The sequence below is a fragment of the Sphaeramia orbicularis genome, unplaced genomic scaffold (genome assembly GCF_902148855.1).
Source record: "Sphaeramia orbicularis unplaced genomic scaffold, fSphaOr1.1, whole genome shotgun sequence".
NCBI classification, from domain to species: domain Eukaryota; kingdom Metazoa; phylum Chordata; class Actinopteri; order Kurtiformes; family Apogonidae; genus Sphaeramia; species Sphaeramia orbicularis.
Window position 1 is genome coordinate 678,788 of NW_021941741.1, and position 16,992 is coordinate 695,779.

Consider the following 16,992-nt stretch of genomic DNA (forward strand, 5'->3'; position numbering starts at 1 on the left):
AGTGAAAAAATAAAATTATATTATGGAAATGTTTACATCTGTAAACTGTCCTTTTAAAATGTGAATAACATGAACAACCATGAAAAAATGAAATTTATTAAGAAAAATAAGTGCAATTTTAACTATTAAATATTTTGCCTCTGCTTATCATTTGTAAATGTGCATTACAATTTACAGATCACAATGGATCTGCAAATACACAACATATTTTAGTAAACGGCAGAATATTAGTCAAATTCCACCTACTTCTCTTAGGACATTTCTAGTTTTTCCATATTTTTTGTGAAAGGCTAGTTTGTAAATTTACACATTTTCATGGAATTACACTTTTTTTTTTACACCAAAACAGAGCAAAAAATTGGAATTGTCATTATTTGTAGGTTTTTATGATAGTATTTTACTGATCTGACCCACTTGAAAGTAAAGTAGGGCTTTATATGGGCTCTACGTGTAAAAGGATTGACTGTAAATATCTTGAGTGTAATTTTTGCATTTCACAAATTCATCCCACGGGCCAGATTGGACCCTTTGGCGGGCCAGATTTGGCCCCTGGGCCGTATGTTTGACACCTGTGGCCTAAAGGGTCTCTCCCAGGGGCCCACGTGGACCCTCCAGGTCTAATAATGAGCTGACTGTACAGATGGTGGACTTGGATCGTGGTCTACTCACCACATGTCTTGGTTGGCTGGGTGATGACACCACCACACTGTTACAGATGGTCAGAGCCAGGAAGAAGTCTGTGATGTAGGTGAGTTCCAGAGTGGACGGAGCCCCAGAGGAAGCATCAGCCAGAGACAGGACAGGAGAACAGAGCCAGCCCAGTTTACGGACCAGCTCTGGGTCTGGAACCACGTCCTTAGCCTGAACACAAACACACACACAAACACACACACCATGTTTACTGTGAATACACACCAGGAGGGAACTATGGGATGTCTGTCAGCTCCTAGACCTGCACTGTGAAAAAAAAACAAAAACATAAAAAAACAGTATTATTTCAGCAGCAGGGGCGCCAAAAAAATACTGTAAAATAACGGAAAATAACCATCTCATAAAAATATGGTAATTTTCCATAATTCAAATACAGTTTTTTGCCCTAACTTCACATGAGATTTTGCTTTTTTTTTTTTTTTTTTTTTTTACTTTTTAATGTTTAATAAAGAATATTTACGTGTATTAAAAAAATCCAATTCCCTATAAATTTATATATAAATAATTTTCAGTGAGACTCAGTTGTCCAATCCACTGATAAAAACTGTATTTGGACAGTTTATCAGTGCTTATACATGTTATACATTCACAAAAATACATTTATTCAACATGTTTGTTGTGAAACCTCCTGTAATTACACAAGATATTTGTCAATTAACAAACAAGTCTGGTTCAACTGACAGAACTAATACTTCTGTTGCCGTTAACTGTCAGTAATTTTTTTTTTGTTTTTTGTTTTTTTGTTTTTTTTACAGTATTAAACTATAAATTGACAGTTTAATCTCATAAATAGAAAAGAAATATTTTTGAAATTACGAAGCATTTGCAAATGTATTTTAACTGTATTTTTCTGTGAAAAAAGATAAAATTTCTTTTTAAAATTTTTACATTTTTTTAGTTATTCAGTTACAGTTTTTTCCTGTTCTTTTCCATTTGACATGTAAAATCACAGTCTGTTTTTGTCATTTCATTGATATTTTCCTGTATCTTAAAAATACAGGAAAAATGTGTCAAATAAACAGTGAAAATTCTGTTAAATTACAGATTTATTTTTACAGTGTGGTGTGATGGTGTCCGCTAAATCAGCAGCTGCATCAAGCAAAAAAAAAAAAAAAATCTATCTGAAAATGAAACTTATATTTAACAGTGACTTGGATGAAAGTGCATGTGACAGAGCTGAGCCTTGGAGAAGTGGACTTAAAGTCCACAGTGGAGCAGAAGACTGACTTTAACTTAATGCTAACCTTCAAGCAACTCTGACGCTTCTCATTAAATGAGCTACATGTAGCATTTGTACTTTCAGTTATTCAAAATAATAATTATACATAATAATAATGATAATTATCATTAGAGCGTAAAATTATTCTGACACTGTTAGTTTTGTAAACACACAATACAGTTTCAGTTAGTTATGGTTTTTTCTTTTAATTATAGTTTTTTATTTATTTCAATTAACAAAACTGTTTTTACAATTCTAGTTTTCGTCATTTCGTTAGTTTTCGTTAATGATAACCTTGTGTGTGTGTGTGTGTGTGTGTATTAGACCATGCTGCTGCAGGTGGACGTCCACTGGTGGACACTGTGCGTGGACAGTGGATCGTCCTCGTCCTCGGACTCGGCCGTTAACGTGTTCAGAGACACTGAACTGCGGTTACAGCTCAGAGAACGACAGCTCAGAGACTTTCTGCTGCAGCCGGACCGAAGAGTGACGGAGCGACCTGCAGCGTCGTCCTTCTGCTGGTACATCTGCAGCCGACGAGCTGAAGCACAAACCAAAGACTGGGATTGGACACGAGCAGGAGAGACAGACGGGACCATCTGTTCATGTGGTCCTGGTGGGTTTGTCCTGTTCATGTGGTCCTGGTGGTTTAGTCCTGTTCATGTGGTCCTGGTGGTTTAGTCCTGTTCATGTGGTCCTGGTGGTTTAGTCCTGTTCATGTGATCCTGGTGGGTTTGTCCTGTTCATGTGGTCCTGGTGGGTTTGTCCTGTTCATGTGGTCCTGGTGGTTTAGTCCTGTTCATGTGGCCCTGGTGGTTTAGTCCTGTTCATGTGGTCGTGGTGGTTTAGTCCTGTTCATGTGATCCTGGTGGGTTTGTCCTGTTCATGTGGTCCTGGTGGGTTTGTCCTGTTCATGTGGTCCTGGTGGTTTAGTCCTGTTCATGTGGTCCTGGTGGTTTAGTCCTGTTCATGTGGTCCTGGTGGTTTAGTCCTGTTCATGTGATCCTGGTGGGTTTGTCCTGTTCATGTGGTCCTGGTGGTTTAGTCCTGTTCATGTGGTCCTGGTGGTTTAGTCCTGTTCATGTGGTCCTGGTGGTTTAGTCCTGTTCATGTGGTCCTGGTGGTTTAGTCCTGTTCATGTGGTCTAGTCCTGTTCATGTGGTCCTGGTGGTTTAGTCCTGTTCGTGTGATCCTGGTGGGTTTGTCCTGTTCATGTGGTCCTGGTGGTTTAGTCCTGTTCATGTGGTCCTGGTGGTTTAGTCCTGTTCATGTGATCCTGGTGGGTTTGTCCTGTTCATGTGGTCCTGGTGGTTTAGTCCTGTTCATGTGGTCATGTTAAAGGTGGACGTTTGGGTCTGTAAGGGTCTTCAAGGGTCTTTAAGGGTCTGTAAGGGTCTTTAAGGGTCTGTAAGGGTCTTTAAGGGTCTGTAAGGGTCTTTAAGGGTCTTTAAGGGTCTGTAAGGGTCTTCAAGGGTCTTCAAGGGTCTTTAAGGGTCTTTAAGGGTCTGTAAGGGTCTTCAAGGGTCTTCAAGGGTCTTTAAGGGTCTTTAAGGGTGTCAGGTGAACCCACCGTTGTCCTCATGTGGATATTCCACTCCGTAGATGCTGCAGCGGCGGAACACCATCTGGTTCTCAGTCAGGGTTCCAGTCTTATCAGAGAACAGGTACTGGACCTGCCCCAGGTCCTCTGTAATGTTCAGGGCCCGACACTGGATCCTGGAGTCGGTCTGCTGGTGGAACAGGTCCAGGTCCTGGTGGATGAAGTAGATCTGACCCAGTTTGACGATCTCAATGGACACGTAGAGAGAGATGGGAATGAGGACCTGAGGGACAGAGGACAGTCAGCCGCAGTGTTTATGGAAAACAAACAAACAAACTGAATCAAAAACATTATCCCTTGCCTCCCCTTCGGGGGGGGGGGGGGGGGTGTAATAATAATGGATTCGATTTCTACAGTGCTCCTTTCCATTATTGATCTCTTCTTTATTGATCGCTGGCGTTCAAGTCCACCCACTAGCGGAACAAGTCAGTACTGGGCCGGGGGCGGGGCAAATGACCGGGCCCTTTAAACCCATTAAAGCTTGTGATTACATCACTTTACAACATACACATGCCCACAACAGCGGGCCTTACAAGCGGTACGACATTTTTGACACATTGCATATTACAGCTGTATTTAAAACGTTTTTTCTTGCATCCCTCTAGACTTAGGTTCTTATAAAACTTTTGAAATTCTCTCTTTTAAAATCGTATGTGAAAATCCAATCTGCTGTACACTCATTTATAGACCTCCCCATCTTAACACCAGGTTCCTCATTGAATTTTCTGAATTACTGTCCTGCCTTGTGTTCAAATTTGATAAAGCTATTATGGTCGCTGATTTTAACGTCCATATTGACAAGCCCAACTCTTTTGCCACTAAATTTCTAAACATGTGTAAATCCTTTAACCTTGTCTCTGGCCCTACACACAACCGCCAACACACTCTTGATTTAGTCTTTACCTCACATATTTCACCGAACTCACTCAATAAGTTTGACTTCATTTCTGATCACAAATGTATCACTTTGGACGCACCCCTGGTAACAACTAGAACAGCTCAGAAACAATCCATTCTCACATCTTCAACAGTCAGTCTGCAGCTACCTTCTCCAACCACTTCTCTAAAATACAAACCGTCCTCCGAAATTTTCAAATATTAACGAACAGGTCAGCTGGTTCAACAGTGTATGTTCATCTGCACTTGACATTGCTGCCCCCTACATCTGAAGAACTACACCGGCAGTCAACAGAACACCCTGGATTAATGACAATAGCAGACGGCAAAGACGGGAATACAGGAAAGTGGAGCGCAGTTGGAAAAAATCCAAACTTCAACTCCATTATTTACATATGAAGGAATCACTACTGAAACTGAATCAGTCCATTAAAGATGCAAGAAGTCATTATTTCTCTGACCTGATAAATAAAAATAAACACAACCCAAGGTTCCTTTTTAGCACCAGTAATCAACTAGTTAAACCCACTCCCCCCCGACCCCCATCTCATCTCCCAGTGACTGTGAACACTTCTTAGCAGTTTTCATTGGTAAGATCACTACTTTGAGATCAAACTTCCCCTTGGCTGCTTGACCTTCCTCTCCACCAACTCACCCAGACCTAATGTCTGAACCCTAACCCTAACTCCAGGGACCTTCCAGAGCCTCTCCACCACTGGAGCCCATATGCCCATGTCCCACCTAAATTCATCAGATCCATCTTCCTGGTCCTAGGCCCTAGTATACTCTCCATAATCAGCCACTCTCTCATTTCCGGCTCCGTCCCTGATTATTTTAAAATTGCCAGTGTCCCACCCCTTCTCAAAAACCCCACCCTTGATCCAACCCCACCACAGAACTACAGACCAATCTCCAAATTACCTTTCATATCCAAAATCCTAGAAAAAATGGTTGCTGATCAACTTCTCCATTTAGCTGAAGGTAATAAAATATTTGACAAATTTCAGTCTGGTTTCCGTCACAAACATAGCACTGAGACCACACTACTTAAAGTAACAAACGACATCCTGATGCACGCAGACAACGGTGAACGTTCCATTCTCATGTTACTCGACCTAACAGCAGCCTTCCACACCACTGACCATGCCATCCTCTGACAGACTCCAGAACTGGGCTGGTACCACTGGTACAGCACTGAACTGGTTCCACTCATACTGAACAGACACTTCAACATTCAGATCAACAGCCACGTATCCTCCTCTGCTCCCCTCCTGTGTGGAGTGCCTCAAGGCTCAGTACTCGGCCCTGTCCTGTTCTCCCTGTACATGCTACCCCTTGGTCAACTGCTCAGCCAGTTCCATGACATATCCTATCAGTGTTATGCCGATGACATCCAAATCTACTTCTCCGCAAAAATCAACAGCCTTAATCAACTCTCCCCCCTCCATGACTGTTTAGCTAACACTAAAGACTGGATGTCCCACAGTTACCTTCATCTAAACCCGAGTAAAACAGAAATTCTCATAATGGGAGCTAGGGCTGCTCGATTATAGAAAAAAAAATAATCACGATTATTTTAGCAATAACTGAAATCACGATTATTAAAAACGATTATTTGTTAACCTTAAAGTTGTTTATGTTTTTCTTGCAAAACAGATATACTCTTTAAGATATACTCTTTTGAATATAAATAAAGCTTTTAACCATTAAAACAAAGTATGTTCACTTTTGTACGAAACAAAAAAAATCTTTGAATGCAAATAAGTGTACTGTAAATTCCAGTATGTTTCCTTTTGTAAACAAATAGTGCACTGGAATTAAACTGCTCTAGACTTGCCATAGAACTGGAGCGATAAAAAAAAAACCACATAAAGTGCAAATTATAAATTCAAGTATGTTCAGTGTAGTATGAAACAGCAAATTCAGTGGCGTGCCGTGAGGTTTCAGTTGCAGCGTAAAGAGATTCGGAGACTGAAGATTGCATTGCGGACGAAGTTATAGACGGAGGTTTTTTTTGTGTTTTAGTTTTTCGTAAGATTATGATAAAGGTGGCGGTGGTTAAACTTTAGATGGTTAAAAAGGTTTGCTGTGTTACCGGTCGGTGCGGACACAACTACGAAACACTTTTTGCACGTAATGGGTTTTTGCTCTTCATCAAACCCAAAGTGATTCCATACAATTGAATTTGACTTCCCTTTTTTGTTTACCAAGCACTTCTGCTGTGATTCTCCTGCTATTTTTCCAGACCGCTAGGTACAACTGTCCTCTTGGGGTGGACCTGCCGGCTAGCAGGCAGCTGTAGCTTAGAGGGGGGCGGGGCAGAGCAGCTCATGGTAGCTTGCGTGCGCGTGAATTAAACAACTCAAAATTAATAATCGTTTTTTCTCGATTACATAATTTTTGTAATCGTTGCGTGTAATAATCGAAATCGTAATTGAATTTCGGTTAATTGCACAGCCCTAATGGGAGCAGACCCCTTCTCCACTTCAGTTGAACAGTTTACTGGTTCCTCCACTCCAACATCACACCCACTGTTCAAAACCTTGGTATCCTCTTTCACCAACATCTGTCTTTCAAACACCAGGTCACTAAGCTCATCCAGTCCTGTTTCCTCCAACTCAGAAATATTGCCAAAATCAGACACATCCTCTCCCCTTCTGACCTCCAGCTCCTCATCCACACCTTCATTTTCTCCCGTCTAGACTACTGACACTCACTCTTCACCTCCTCAGACAGTCCTCCCTTCATCGTCTACAGTTATTTCCAAATTCAGCCTCCAGGTTGTGAACACGCACCAGTCGTCGGTCCCACATCACTCCAGTACTCACATCCCTACACTGGCTTCCAATAAAATTCCGCATCCACTCCAAAATACTCCTAATTACTTTTAAAGCCCTGCACAACCTCGCCCCCAGTTCCATTTCTGACCTCCTAGTTCCCTACTCACCATCACAACCACTCCGTTCATCAAACCTTCACCTCCAATCCATCCCCCGCTCCAACTTCTCAACAAAAGGTGACCGTGCTTTTGCAGTTCTGGCCCCACCCCTCTGGAATAGTCTTCCCCATTACATCAGATCATCAGATTCTATAGACACCTTCAAGCGACTCTTAAAAACTCACTTTCATAAACAAGCATTTCATTAAATCTCTTCTGTTTATGCCCCAGTGAATTCATGTTACTGACTTGACTTCTTCCCTGGAGTCTCTGTGCTTTATCACCTCACAGGTTTTCCCAGGATCATCACAGGTTTTCCCTGGATCATCTCTGGACCTACTGCTGTGGTCCTGCCTCTCTCCACCTTCATCATCATCACTCCATATAGTTATGATAGCGTTTATTATACTGTTCCATAGATGTTCTAGTTCAGTTGTCTGTGAATTAGCTGCGTCCATGCATCTCCCCCTACCTCCCCCCTCTCCCCCAGTCTCTCTCTATCGTTCTCTCTTTTCTCCTCCTTTACTCTCTCTCTTTAACCCCAACTGGTCAAGGCAGACGTCCATCCTTCAGGAGTCTGGGTCTGCTCCAGGTTTCTGCTGTTAAAGGTAGTTTTTCCTTCCACTGTCACCAGTCATAAGTGTTTGCTCCTGGAGGATTCTGTTGGGTTTCTGTAAATTGGCTTAAAATTTGATTTGATCTATCTTTCTTTTATATGACTCACTTTGTAACATATTGTTTTAAGAAGTGCTATATAAATAAAGCTTTACTTACTTACTTACTTACTTACACACCGGTCAAAGAATTTAATAGTAAGAGTTCAGCACCACGGACAGCAACCGTGTTCAGTACCACGGACAGCAGCCGTGCCATTTTGACGTCAATCAGACGGACACAAAGTCCAACAAACCAAGAGAACAACAAAAAACATAAGGCTTCCTGGCCCCTAACACAAACTCAAAGCAGTTCAGCCCCAATGACAGCGACCACATCAACCTGACACCCACTTTAACAAACCACTTCAGCTACTTGAGAGCACAGTAGGCTACTGAATCAATAGTTAGAATGTTTTGTAAAGTTGGCAGGGCGGCCCACAAGTTCATGTACAGTCAGAAATTTAATAAAAAGTATTCGACCTCCTCACCGCTATTTAAAGGGCACATGGCGAGCCTTGCGCTTGGCGAACTCGTCCACGATGTGCCGTATCTCCATGTTCCTGGCTCGCTCATTTTCAGTGGACAAAATTGCTAGTCTACTCAGTGTCTCCTGTCCCATCGTGCTCCTCAAGTGGTTTTTAATTAGCTTTAATTTTGAGAATGAGCGCTTAGAGGTTGCAGCGGTTACTGGGAGGGTCAAAAATAAAAGGAGGGCCGTGCAAACCTGGCTGAATGTTGTTGTCACTGCTGGGTGGCTGACAATAAGCAGTTCTGCCAAATCCACCACAGATTTTTGTTTTGTAATCTGGTCCCTGAAGCAGGCTCTAAAAGAAAGCAGCTGGGCAGGGAAGGTAGGGCCGCTGTCCCGGCTGTAGTGGTCACTGCTCCGCTGGGCAGCTTGGACTAGCTCATCATCCTGTGCTTGCTGCAGTGTGTGGGGCTGAATGACCTCAAACAAGCCGCAGTCTCATTTAAGCTGACCAGTCTTTGGGACAGTTGCTGGATGATTATATCAGACAGGCATTGAAAACGTTCACCCGAAAGTTGCTCTCTGCGTCAGTGAGGCGTCCGTCTTCAGAAAAGTTCATCAAAGTGACGCTTAACTTTTGTGGCCCTCGTTGCCTCAGACTGCATTTGACTTCCCCATTTAATATCTACACAGCAAATTTGTGGAGTAAAATAATCTGGAGTTCGGTAGAAAAAGAGTGAAAGAGTTAAATTTCTGGAGTTCATTCTGTAAGTTTAACTCCAGCTTGTGTCTTTGATGGTGTCATTTTTCGGGGTACATTTACCAGGTGTTGAGGAGCGTGACTGAACACCAGAATGGGTGTTGATTTGTGAACAGAGAACAGAGCAGACCAGTGTGTTCATGGAGGTCATATGAGGCGTCGTATCAGCACCATTTGACTTCTGAAACAGGCAGTTTATTAGACTGGAAGGAACTGTTCTGTCAGCTCTGTCACTATCACAATGTGGATATTTCTGTTCGGACCAACTTGCTAACCAGCTGCTAAAATTAGCTCTTGCTGCAAACTTAGAACGTCGAACATGCTAATTTTAGCTCAACGGCTTCTTGCATTGGAGTCTGAGGGAATTCATACAAGAGTTGAGAGCAAAGCTATTGAACAAACAGTAAGTGTCCTGGTGCACTCCTGCGCTGCCACAGAGCCCTCCCTCAGACTCATGATCAACTTCACCTGCAGCACCTGTCACACCTGGAGCGGATCTGCAGGAGGAGCCCCTGGAAGCCCCTCCTCTGGAGCGGATCTGCAGGAGGAGCCCCTGGAAGCCCCTCCTCTGGAGCGGATCTGCAGGAGGAGCCCCTGGAAGCCCCTCCTCTGGAGCGGATCTGCAGGAGGAGCCCATAGAAGCCCCTCCTCTGGAGCGGATCTGCAGGAGGAGCCCCTGGAAGCCCCTCCTCTGGAGTGGATCTGCAGGAGGAGCCCCTGGAAGCCCCTCCTCTGGAGCGGATCTGCAGGAGGAGCCCCTGGAAGCCCCTCCTCTGCTCTGGTCCAGTTCCAGATCATTGCTGCTGCTGTCACTGCTTCATGCCTCTGTAGACGTTCATCCCATTTCAGTTCAGAGCCAGAACCCGGACACATGGAAAGCACTTCATGCAAGAGCACTTTATAAGCATCTATATAACATGTGTTTGAACACACTTTAAAAAAAAACACTAGTCATTGTATGGTGTTTTTTGAGAGTTTCAGAGTTCACATAAAATGAATTCCAGGTGAGTGTTGTGTTTTATTCTACATGAGATTAGTTTTTATAACTCTCAGAAGAGTTAAATTTTAACTCCTGAAAAGAGTTTAAAGATCAACTCTCTGCAAAGAGTTACTTTAACTCTGCTCTAGAGTGTTTTCAACGGTCTCACATGTACACTTAAATCGTGTTGATTTTAACTCACATGGAGTTTATTCCAAAGACCAGAATTTGCTGTGTAGAGCAAGAGTGGCAGACTTAGCCTCATCCAACTGCCCCTATACTCCATTAAACACTGATGAAGTTTTGCAGTAGAGTAGATGCTTTGAGAATATCCGCGTCCTTTGCTTGCAAAAACTGTGAGGCAGCATTTCTACATTGCAGAGTCTTGGTTTGCCTGTTGACCAAAAAAATAAAGGAAAATTTGCTTGTGGCATTCTTGAGCGCGCTGGCTTCAGCAGGCTCCTCTTTTGTCAGTGGTGAGGGATATTTGGACAAGGGCTTTCAGAATGTCTCCATATGTGTGCCTTAACGCAAAAAGCACATCATGTCAAGAAGACCAACGAGTGGGACATCGGCGTTTTAATGGGACATGTCTGCTCTCTGGCGTCATAAACTCACTGAGGAGCGCCCATCCTTTCATACTGTGGCCGAAAAAGTTGAAAAGCATCTCTGCAGTGTCATAGAACTGCTTCACTCCAGGAATATTTTTCCAGTCACTGAGAGCCAAACTGAGCTGATGGGCAGTCCAATGAACAGAAGGGGCCAGGGGCTCCTCCTCTGTTCTTCTGGCCTGTACGCCTGAATGAATACACACCGCTCATATTTGCGGCTCCATCATGACCCTGTCCGCAGCATTTGGACTCATCTATTTGGTTTTTCTCTATAGAGCCCAGGATTTTGTTTTCAAGTTCAGACGCTCATGAACCCGCAGTCGCCTCAAAACCCAAAAAACACTTCATTGATCTGTAGATCTGTTGCAATATTCATGTCCTTCTTAACGACAGTTCCATAACGGTAAACCCGGCTCAGCTGGTCTATCTCTGACACATCTGCTGTTGTGTCCGTGATGATGGAATAAAATGGGGCGTGGTTTATTTCATCAGTTCTGTTTTCACATGTTGAGATAATATGTAAATAATCTGGTCCTGAATCTGGTGACTTAGATCTTTCAGTCACCCTCCGGGTCTGTTGATTAGCTCTTTCAAAACAGGCTGGTAGCGAGCTAATAATTCCATTATTGACAGAAAGTTGCCGGCATTTCCCTGACCTAGAATCTCCCTCTGCCCCTGAATGCCAGGTTACATGAAGCCAGAGTGAGAGTTCCATTTCCAATGCGCTCCAAGACCTGTCTCCAAAACACAGACGCATCACCTACATTCCTCTCCATTTCAGCGTCTATTGTGCCATTGAGCTTACACTGCTCCTAGACAATGCACCAACATGGATTTGAGTTAGATTCATGCTTCTCAATTTTGGTGGAAAGATCTTTCCAGTCTTTTATTCCATTAACCCATGCATTGTTGTGGTAGGGCACATTTCGGTTGGCAAAAAGCCAACAAGGCTCACAGTAACAGCAGTCTAATTATGGGGAATAGCACATCCAACTGTGGGCAATTTTCATCCCAACTTTAGTAGTAGATGTGTAAAAACTTTCAGAAAAACACTGATTGTCTTTCTAAGTGGGAAATGGACGTTTAGGTCTGCATGAGCCCACATTAAGGATATACCGTATCTTTTAATGTTGGCATCCTGGATGTCATCCATAAAGCACGAGGAGGTCACGGATGACGAGTTGAAAAGGTTGAAAATGACCTGAAATCACAGGGGACATTATATGTAATGTTCTCTATGTCTATGAACACAACACCAAATGAGAGATTATTTGGTTGACAGCAGTCCAGTGAGAGCAAGTGTCTACGCAAACACAACGTATACCTAGGTCGTCACACAAAACAGGTCTTCAGCTGTTTTTTTTTTTTATCACTTGTTTTTCTCTTATTTTAAAGGGTATTTAAGTGTATTTAAAAAAAAATCACCACCATGATTTTGGATAATAACTGTGGTGATAAATATATTTTAGCTGCAACAAGTTCTTTAACCCAAACTGATGTAGTGAGTCACTTCTAGTTTCTTAAACAACCATCAGTTTGATAGAGAGCATAAAGATTGGACTGTGCTTCAAAGGGAAAAGGACATGTGGTCTGATGAGTCCAGACTGACCCTGAGAGGTGGATGAAGTGATTACCCATCATGCCTAGTGGCTACAGTACAAGTCTGTGGGGACAGTGTTAAAATCTGGGGTGGATTCAGTTGGTCAGGTCTAGGCTCACATGTGTCCAAATATTAGGTCAACTGAACCTGAATAAACTGAATGACTAAATCTGAAAAAAAAAAAAAAATGGTGGCATCCTGGATGTTTTCAGCAAAATTGGCCCAATCTGTCGGAAAACATTCCAGAGAAGGGTTTTCATTATCTACGGACCGCATCTCACCCGAAGCATGAGGCGGAGACCTGCTGCTTCCATTTTCAGTGTCTGACAGGACTAACACTTCCCTTTACAGCGTGGGTGAGGAGGGGGTCTGCTGGTCAAGCACCAGGACCAGGACCGGGTCTTCCCGGAGCAGATAGCACCTGTCCTAACATCACTGCTGTACGGCCAAGAGACAAATAAGGGAATATAAGCTCGGCGGTGGGACAACTACGTTAACAACCATAGAAACAGTTTACAAGTAACTCACGGTTACATGACGTTTTTTAAATCCGATTTATTTTTCCAGAAGAAATTATTTCAGAACTAAAGTATTTTTTCTTCTGTTTCCATGGAAATGTTAAACCTGAACAAAGGTTTACATGAGGTATTAATGAGGTAGATCAGTGAGCAGAAGGGTTTGTGCTGCAGTGCTCACATTGCCTTGTTCTGGCAGCCCTTCTGTTAGCTTAGCTTAGCCCTTCAGTTAGCTTAGCTTAGCCCTTCTGTTAGCTTAGCTGAGCATAGTCACTGCATTTCCATGGTCACATGTAGCCAGTTTTTTAAAGGTGATTTGTCGTCTTTTGTCAGTGATTTTGTCAAATCCAATTCTCCCAAATTATTTCTTCAGATCTGCGACTTACTGCACTCATACAATCTGTGGACTGTTGTGTTGACGGAAGTTGGAAAATCTTTTTGTTGAAGGGATGCATGTGCTAAATTAGCTTTGCTTTAGCGTTTTAGCTTTGCATTAGTTTTTATTTCCCAGATTTTCTTCCTGCAGTAAGTCACATGACCATGATCTGAGCCTCAGTTTGTGATCATATTGACCCCAGCGGACTAAAGGAATGATTAGGGAGAACTGAACTGACCAAAATCACTCCTAAAATACTACAAATCACCTCTAAAAGCCTGGCTACGTCTGAGCAGAGGAATGAAGCCGTTATGCTAAGCTAGGCTAAGCTAAGCTAACGTTAGGGCTGCAGTTCAAACTGTTTGTCCCACTTGTGGAACTCATTAGTTCAGGACAAATGAATGAATCCAAAGCCAGTGTTGAACTGTTCCTTCAGGGTTTTCCAGGCTGGTAGATCCCATCAGAATATTCCACTGGAACGCTTTGGGAAGACTAGACTGCAGTGCAGATTCTTCCACCAGCGCAGAATGTGTGCGTCATCGCCACAGGACAAGACACTGAGCATGTGCAGAATGGAAGGAATAAAGTCCAAACGGAATAAAGGCTTTACATGTCCAGGAAGAATTTAGAGCGCAGTTAAAAGAGGATTAAACCACTGACTTTAATCAGGTTTAAATTTAATCTGAACTTTTCTTTTTAACTGGAATAAGGTGTTTACATGGACATCTGAAATAGGATCCAACCTGTAATCAGATTAAACCAGGAAGAAAAGTTGTCATGGAAACGCATGGACTGTCAGGGACTGTTAGAATTGTACCTGAATAATTGCCTTCCTGATGGTGTTACCAGTATTGGCGGGCTTGAATTAGTGCTAGCAGTTGCTAGTTCATTTCCAGGAGGACTCAGACGGACAAAAAAGCTGTCCAGCTTCGGTAACTTCGCTTTCTCTTGCTCCCTCTTTTCCTTTTCTTTGGGTTTTGTCGCTCCACTTCTGTGTTTATATGCACTGCCACTCATGATGACAGAGCCGTATGCTTACTCTCAGTTGAAAAGTGGTTGATGATAACAGTGGAACACGGCTGTTGATGGTGATTTTACCCAAAATGCATTTGGAGACAATATCAGCGATGTATTTTTAAATTTGCACATTCTAAAGTTAATTGCGAGAGTGAATCTAAGCCAGCCATGGAACACACACGTATGCAATGTTTTGAATTAACCTAAAAGACTTATGGCAGTCTTCTAACCTTTTTATTAACCATGGCTCAACTAGACTGGGCCAACTACAGAACCACAAACACTTACTGGTTCCATTTTCCTGTGACCCGCGCCCACTGAACTATGGCGGGAAGAATTGAGTGTAAGTAAATTCATTCCTTTTAAGGGACGGGGTTGGAGTCCGCCCCTCTGTACCGGGCCCCCCCCAAGACCCGGGCCAGAGGACCACCACCCCCCCAGCCCCCCCTCAAGCCCCGCCCCTGAGTCCACCTGTATCTGCCCTGGGGTGGACTGACAGAGGCCCAACGGCCCCTCCCCTCACCCAACACAGGGTCGTACAGAACACACCAGGAAGTGTGTGTGTGTGTTGGACGGTGGACGTGAATGGACACAGAGCTGGTCCAGCCTCTGTTTGTCCGCCTCATATGGACTCACCTGAACGCACCACAGTTTAAAGAACGACACAGATACAAGGGACACATCCAGGAACATGTCAGACAATAAAAAGAGAGGAAAGAGGAGGAGAAGTGGAAAAAAAGGGTTCCAGACAAAGAGGATGATGTCTATGTGTGGAAGTAAAGCTGGATGACAGAAGCATGTACAGCAGGGCTGTCAAACATGAGGCCCGGGGCCCAAATGTGTCCCACCACAGGTTCCAGTCTGACCCCTGGGATGAATTTCCAAAGTGTATAAATTCTGCAGTCCAGGCTGTGGAACTCATGTTAGTGTGGGTTCCACATCCAGACCAATCTGATCTACAGTCCAATAATAACAGCAGAAGAATCCACACAAAAGAACGACTGCAGATTTACTACTGGGTTTGATGGAAAAAATTATATTAAACTATGTCTGTAAATAATACAAACTTCAAATTTTACTATGTTTTAATGCAAAGAATCACATTAAATTGTGAAACTCTTTCCATTTCCAAACTCTCCTGTACCAATAAAATGTGACTAACCTGAACAAATGTGTCCAACCTGAAATGTCTGGATTAAATTCAGTCCAGTTTGAACTCTTTTCTTCCTGTTCCTCAGTGTTTAGTGTCTTTGGAGATCTGATCCAGAATGCACATGGACTAAAGAGAAGTGGAGGAAGAAGACTGAGAAAATTGTACTAAATTTTCTTAGTTTTTTTTTATTTCAATTTCAGTTTTTTCAGGTTATTCACTTTTTTTTTGGATAGTTTATAAAAATAAGTATTTTCATAATTTAATGGGGTTTTTTTTTTTGCACTAAAACAAAGACACAAATTGTCAGTTGTCATTCTTTCTGGGTTCTTCTGTTCTTATTTTCCTGGTTGAGTCCACTGCAGATCAGATCAGACTGAATGTGGAACCTGAAGGAACAGGAGTTTAGAACCCTGGAGTACAGTGAAGGTCTGACCTGAAGGACGATGATCATGGTCCAGAAGACGTAGAATCCAGCCAGAGCCGGAGACGTGTCTGCATCCACCTGGAACATGGGGTTAGGGTGGTGTTTCAGCCACAGACCATGTCCTGAAACACACACACACACACACACACAAACCCCAAGGTTATTATCGTTAACAAAAACTAACAAAATGACCAAAACTAGAATTGTAAAAACATTTTCATTAACTGAAATAAATAAAAACTACAATTAAAAGAAAAGCTGCAGTCACACACTCTTGTACCTGTGCTTGGTACCCACCTACAGCTGCAGTCACACACTCTTGTACCTGTGCTTGGTACCCACCTACAGCTGCAGTCACACACTCTTGTACCTGTGCTTGGTACCCACCTACAGCTGCAGTCACACACTCTTGTACCTGTGCTTGGTACCCACCTACAGCTGCAGTCACACACTCTTGTACCTGTGCTTGGTACCCACCTACAGCTGCAGTCAGACACATTAGTACCAGCAGCAGAACACACCACAGCACATCTGTGTTCAGTCGACGCTCCAGTCGACTGCGTTTGTATCTGGGACCGCTGTTGTTCATCATGGCTTTAGTTTCATGACCTGAGACACACGACAGACAGAACAAACACACACAGGTCAAAGCTGAACACCAAACTAAACAGATGTGGACGGATGGACAAGAACAAGAGAAGAAGAAGAGTTGAACCCAAACCTGTGTGTGTGGACACAGCAGGAACCCACATTATTAATTCATGATGTTGTTGGTCAATTCAAGATTTTTTTTGCTTAATTCAAGATTTTTTTTTAATTCAACATTTTTTGCTTAATTCAACATTTTTTTTGGCCAAATTCACGATGTTTTTGGTCAATTCAAGATTTTTTTTTTTTTTTTTTTTTGCTCAACTCAAGATTTTTCCAACAGTCCATGGGGGTCTGTGGACAGTCCATGGGTGTCTTTGGACAGTCCATGGGGTTCTGTGGACAGTCCATGGGGGTCTTTGGACAGTCCATGGGGTTCTGTGGACAGTCCATGGGGGTCTTTGGACAGTCCATGGGGG

The 16,992-nt window shown here is 43.0% G+C and overlaps 1 protein-coding gene across 1 annotated transcript in view; it reads right to left on the bottom strand.

The window, feature by feature from the left end:
- Window positions 1-16,992, bottom strand: part of LOC115416918 (probable phospholipid-transporting ATPase VD) — a 68,108-nt gene that overhangs the window by 9,533 nt on the left and 41,583 nt on the right. Inside the window, exons 7-11 of the mRNA XM_030130791.1 lie at window positions 16,403-16,534; window positions 15,935-16,047; window positions 3,501-3,753; window positions 2,257-2,471; window positions 670-861 (exon numbers count right to left, since the gene is read on the bottom strand). Of these exons, the coding sequence (XP_029986651.1) occupies window positions 670-861; window positions 2,257-2,471; window positions 3,501-3,753; window positions 15,935-16,047; window positions 16,403-16,534 (905 nt within the window). The remainder of the gene's footprint in view (window positions 1-669; window positions 862-2,256; window positions 2,472-3,500; window positions 3,754-15,934; window positions 16,048-16,402; window positions 16,535-16,992) is intronic.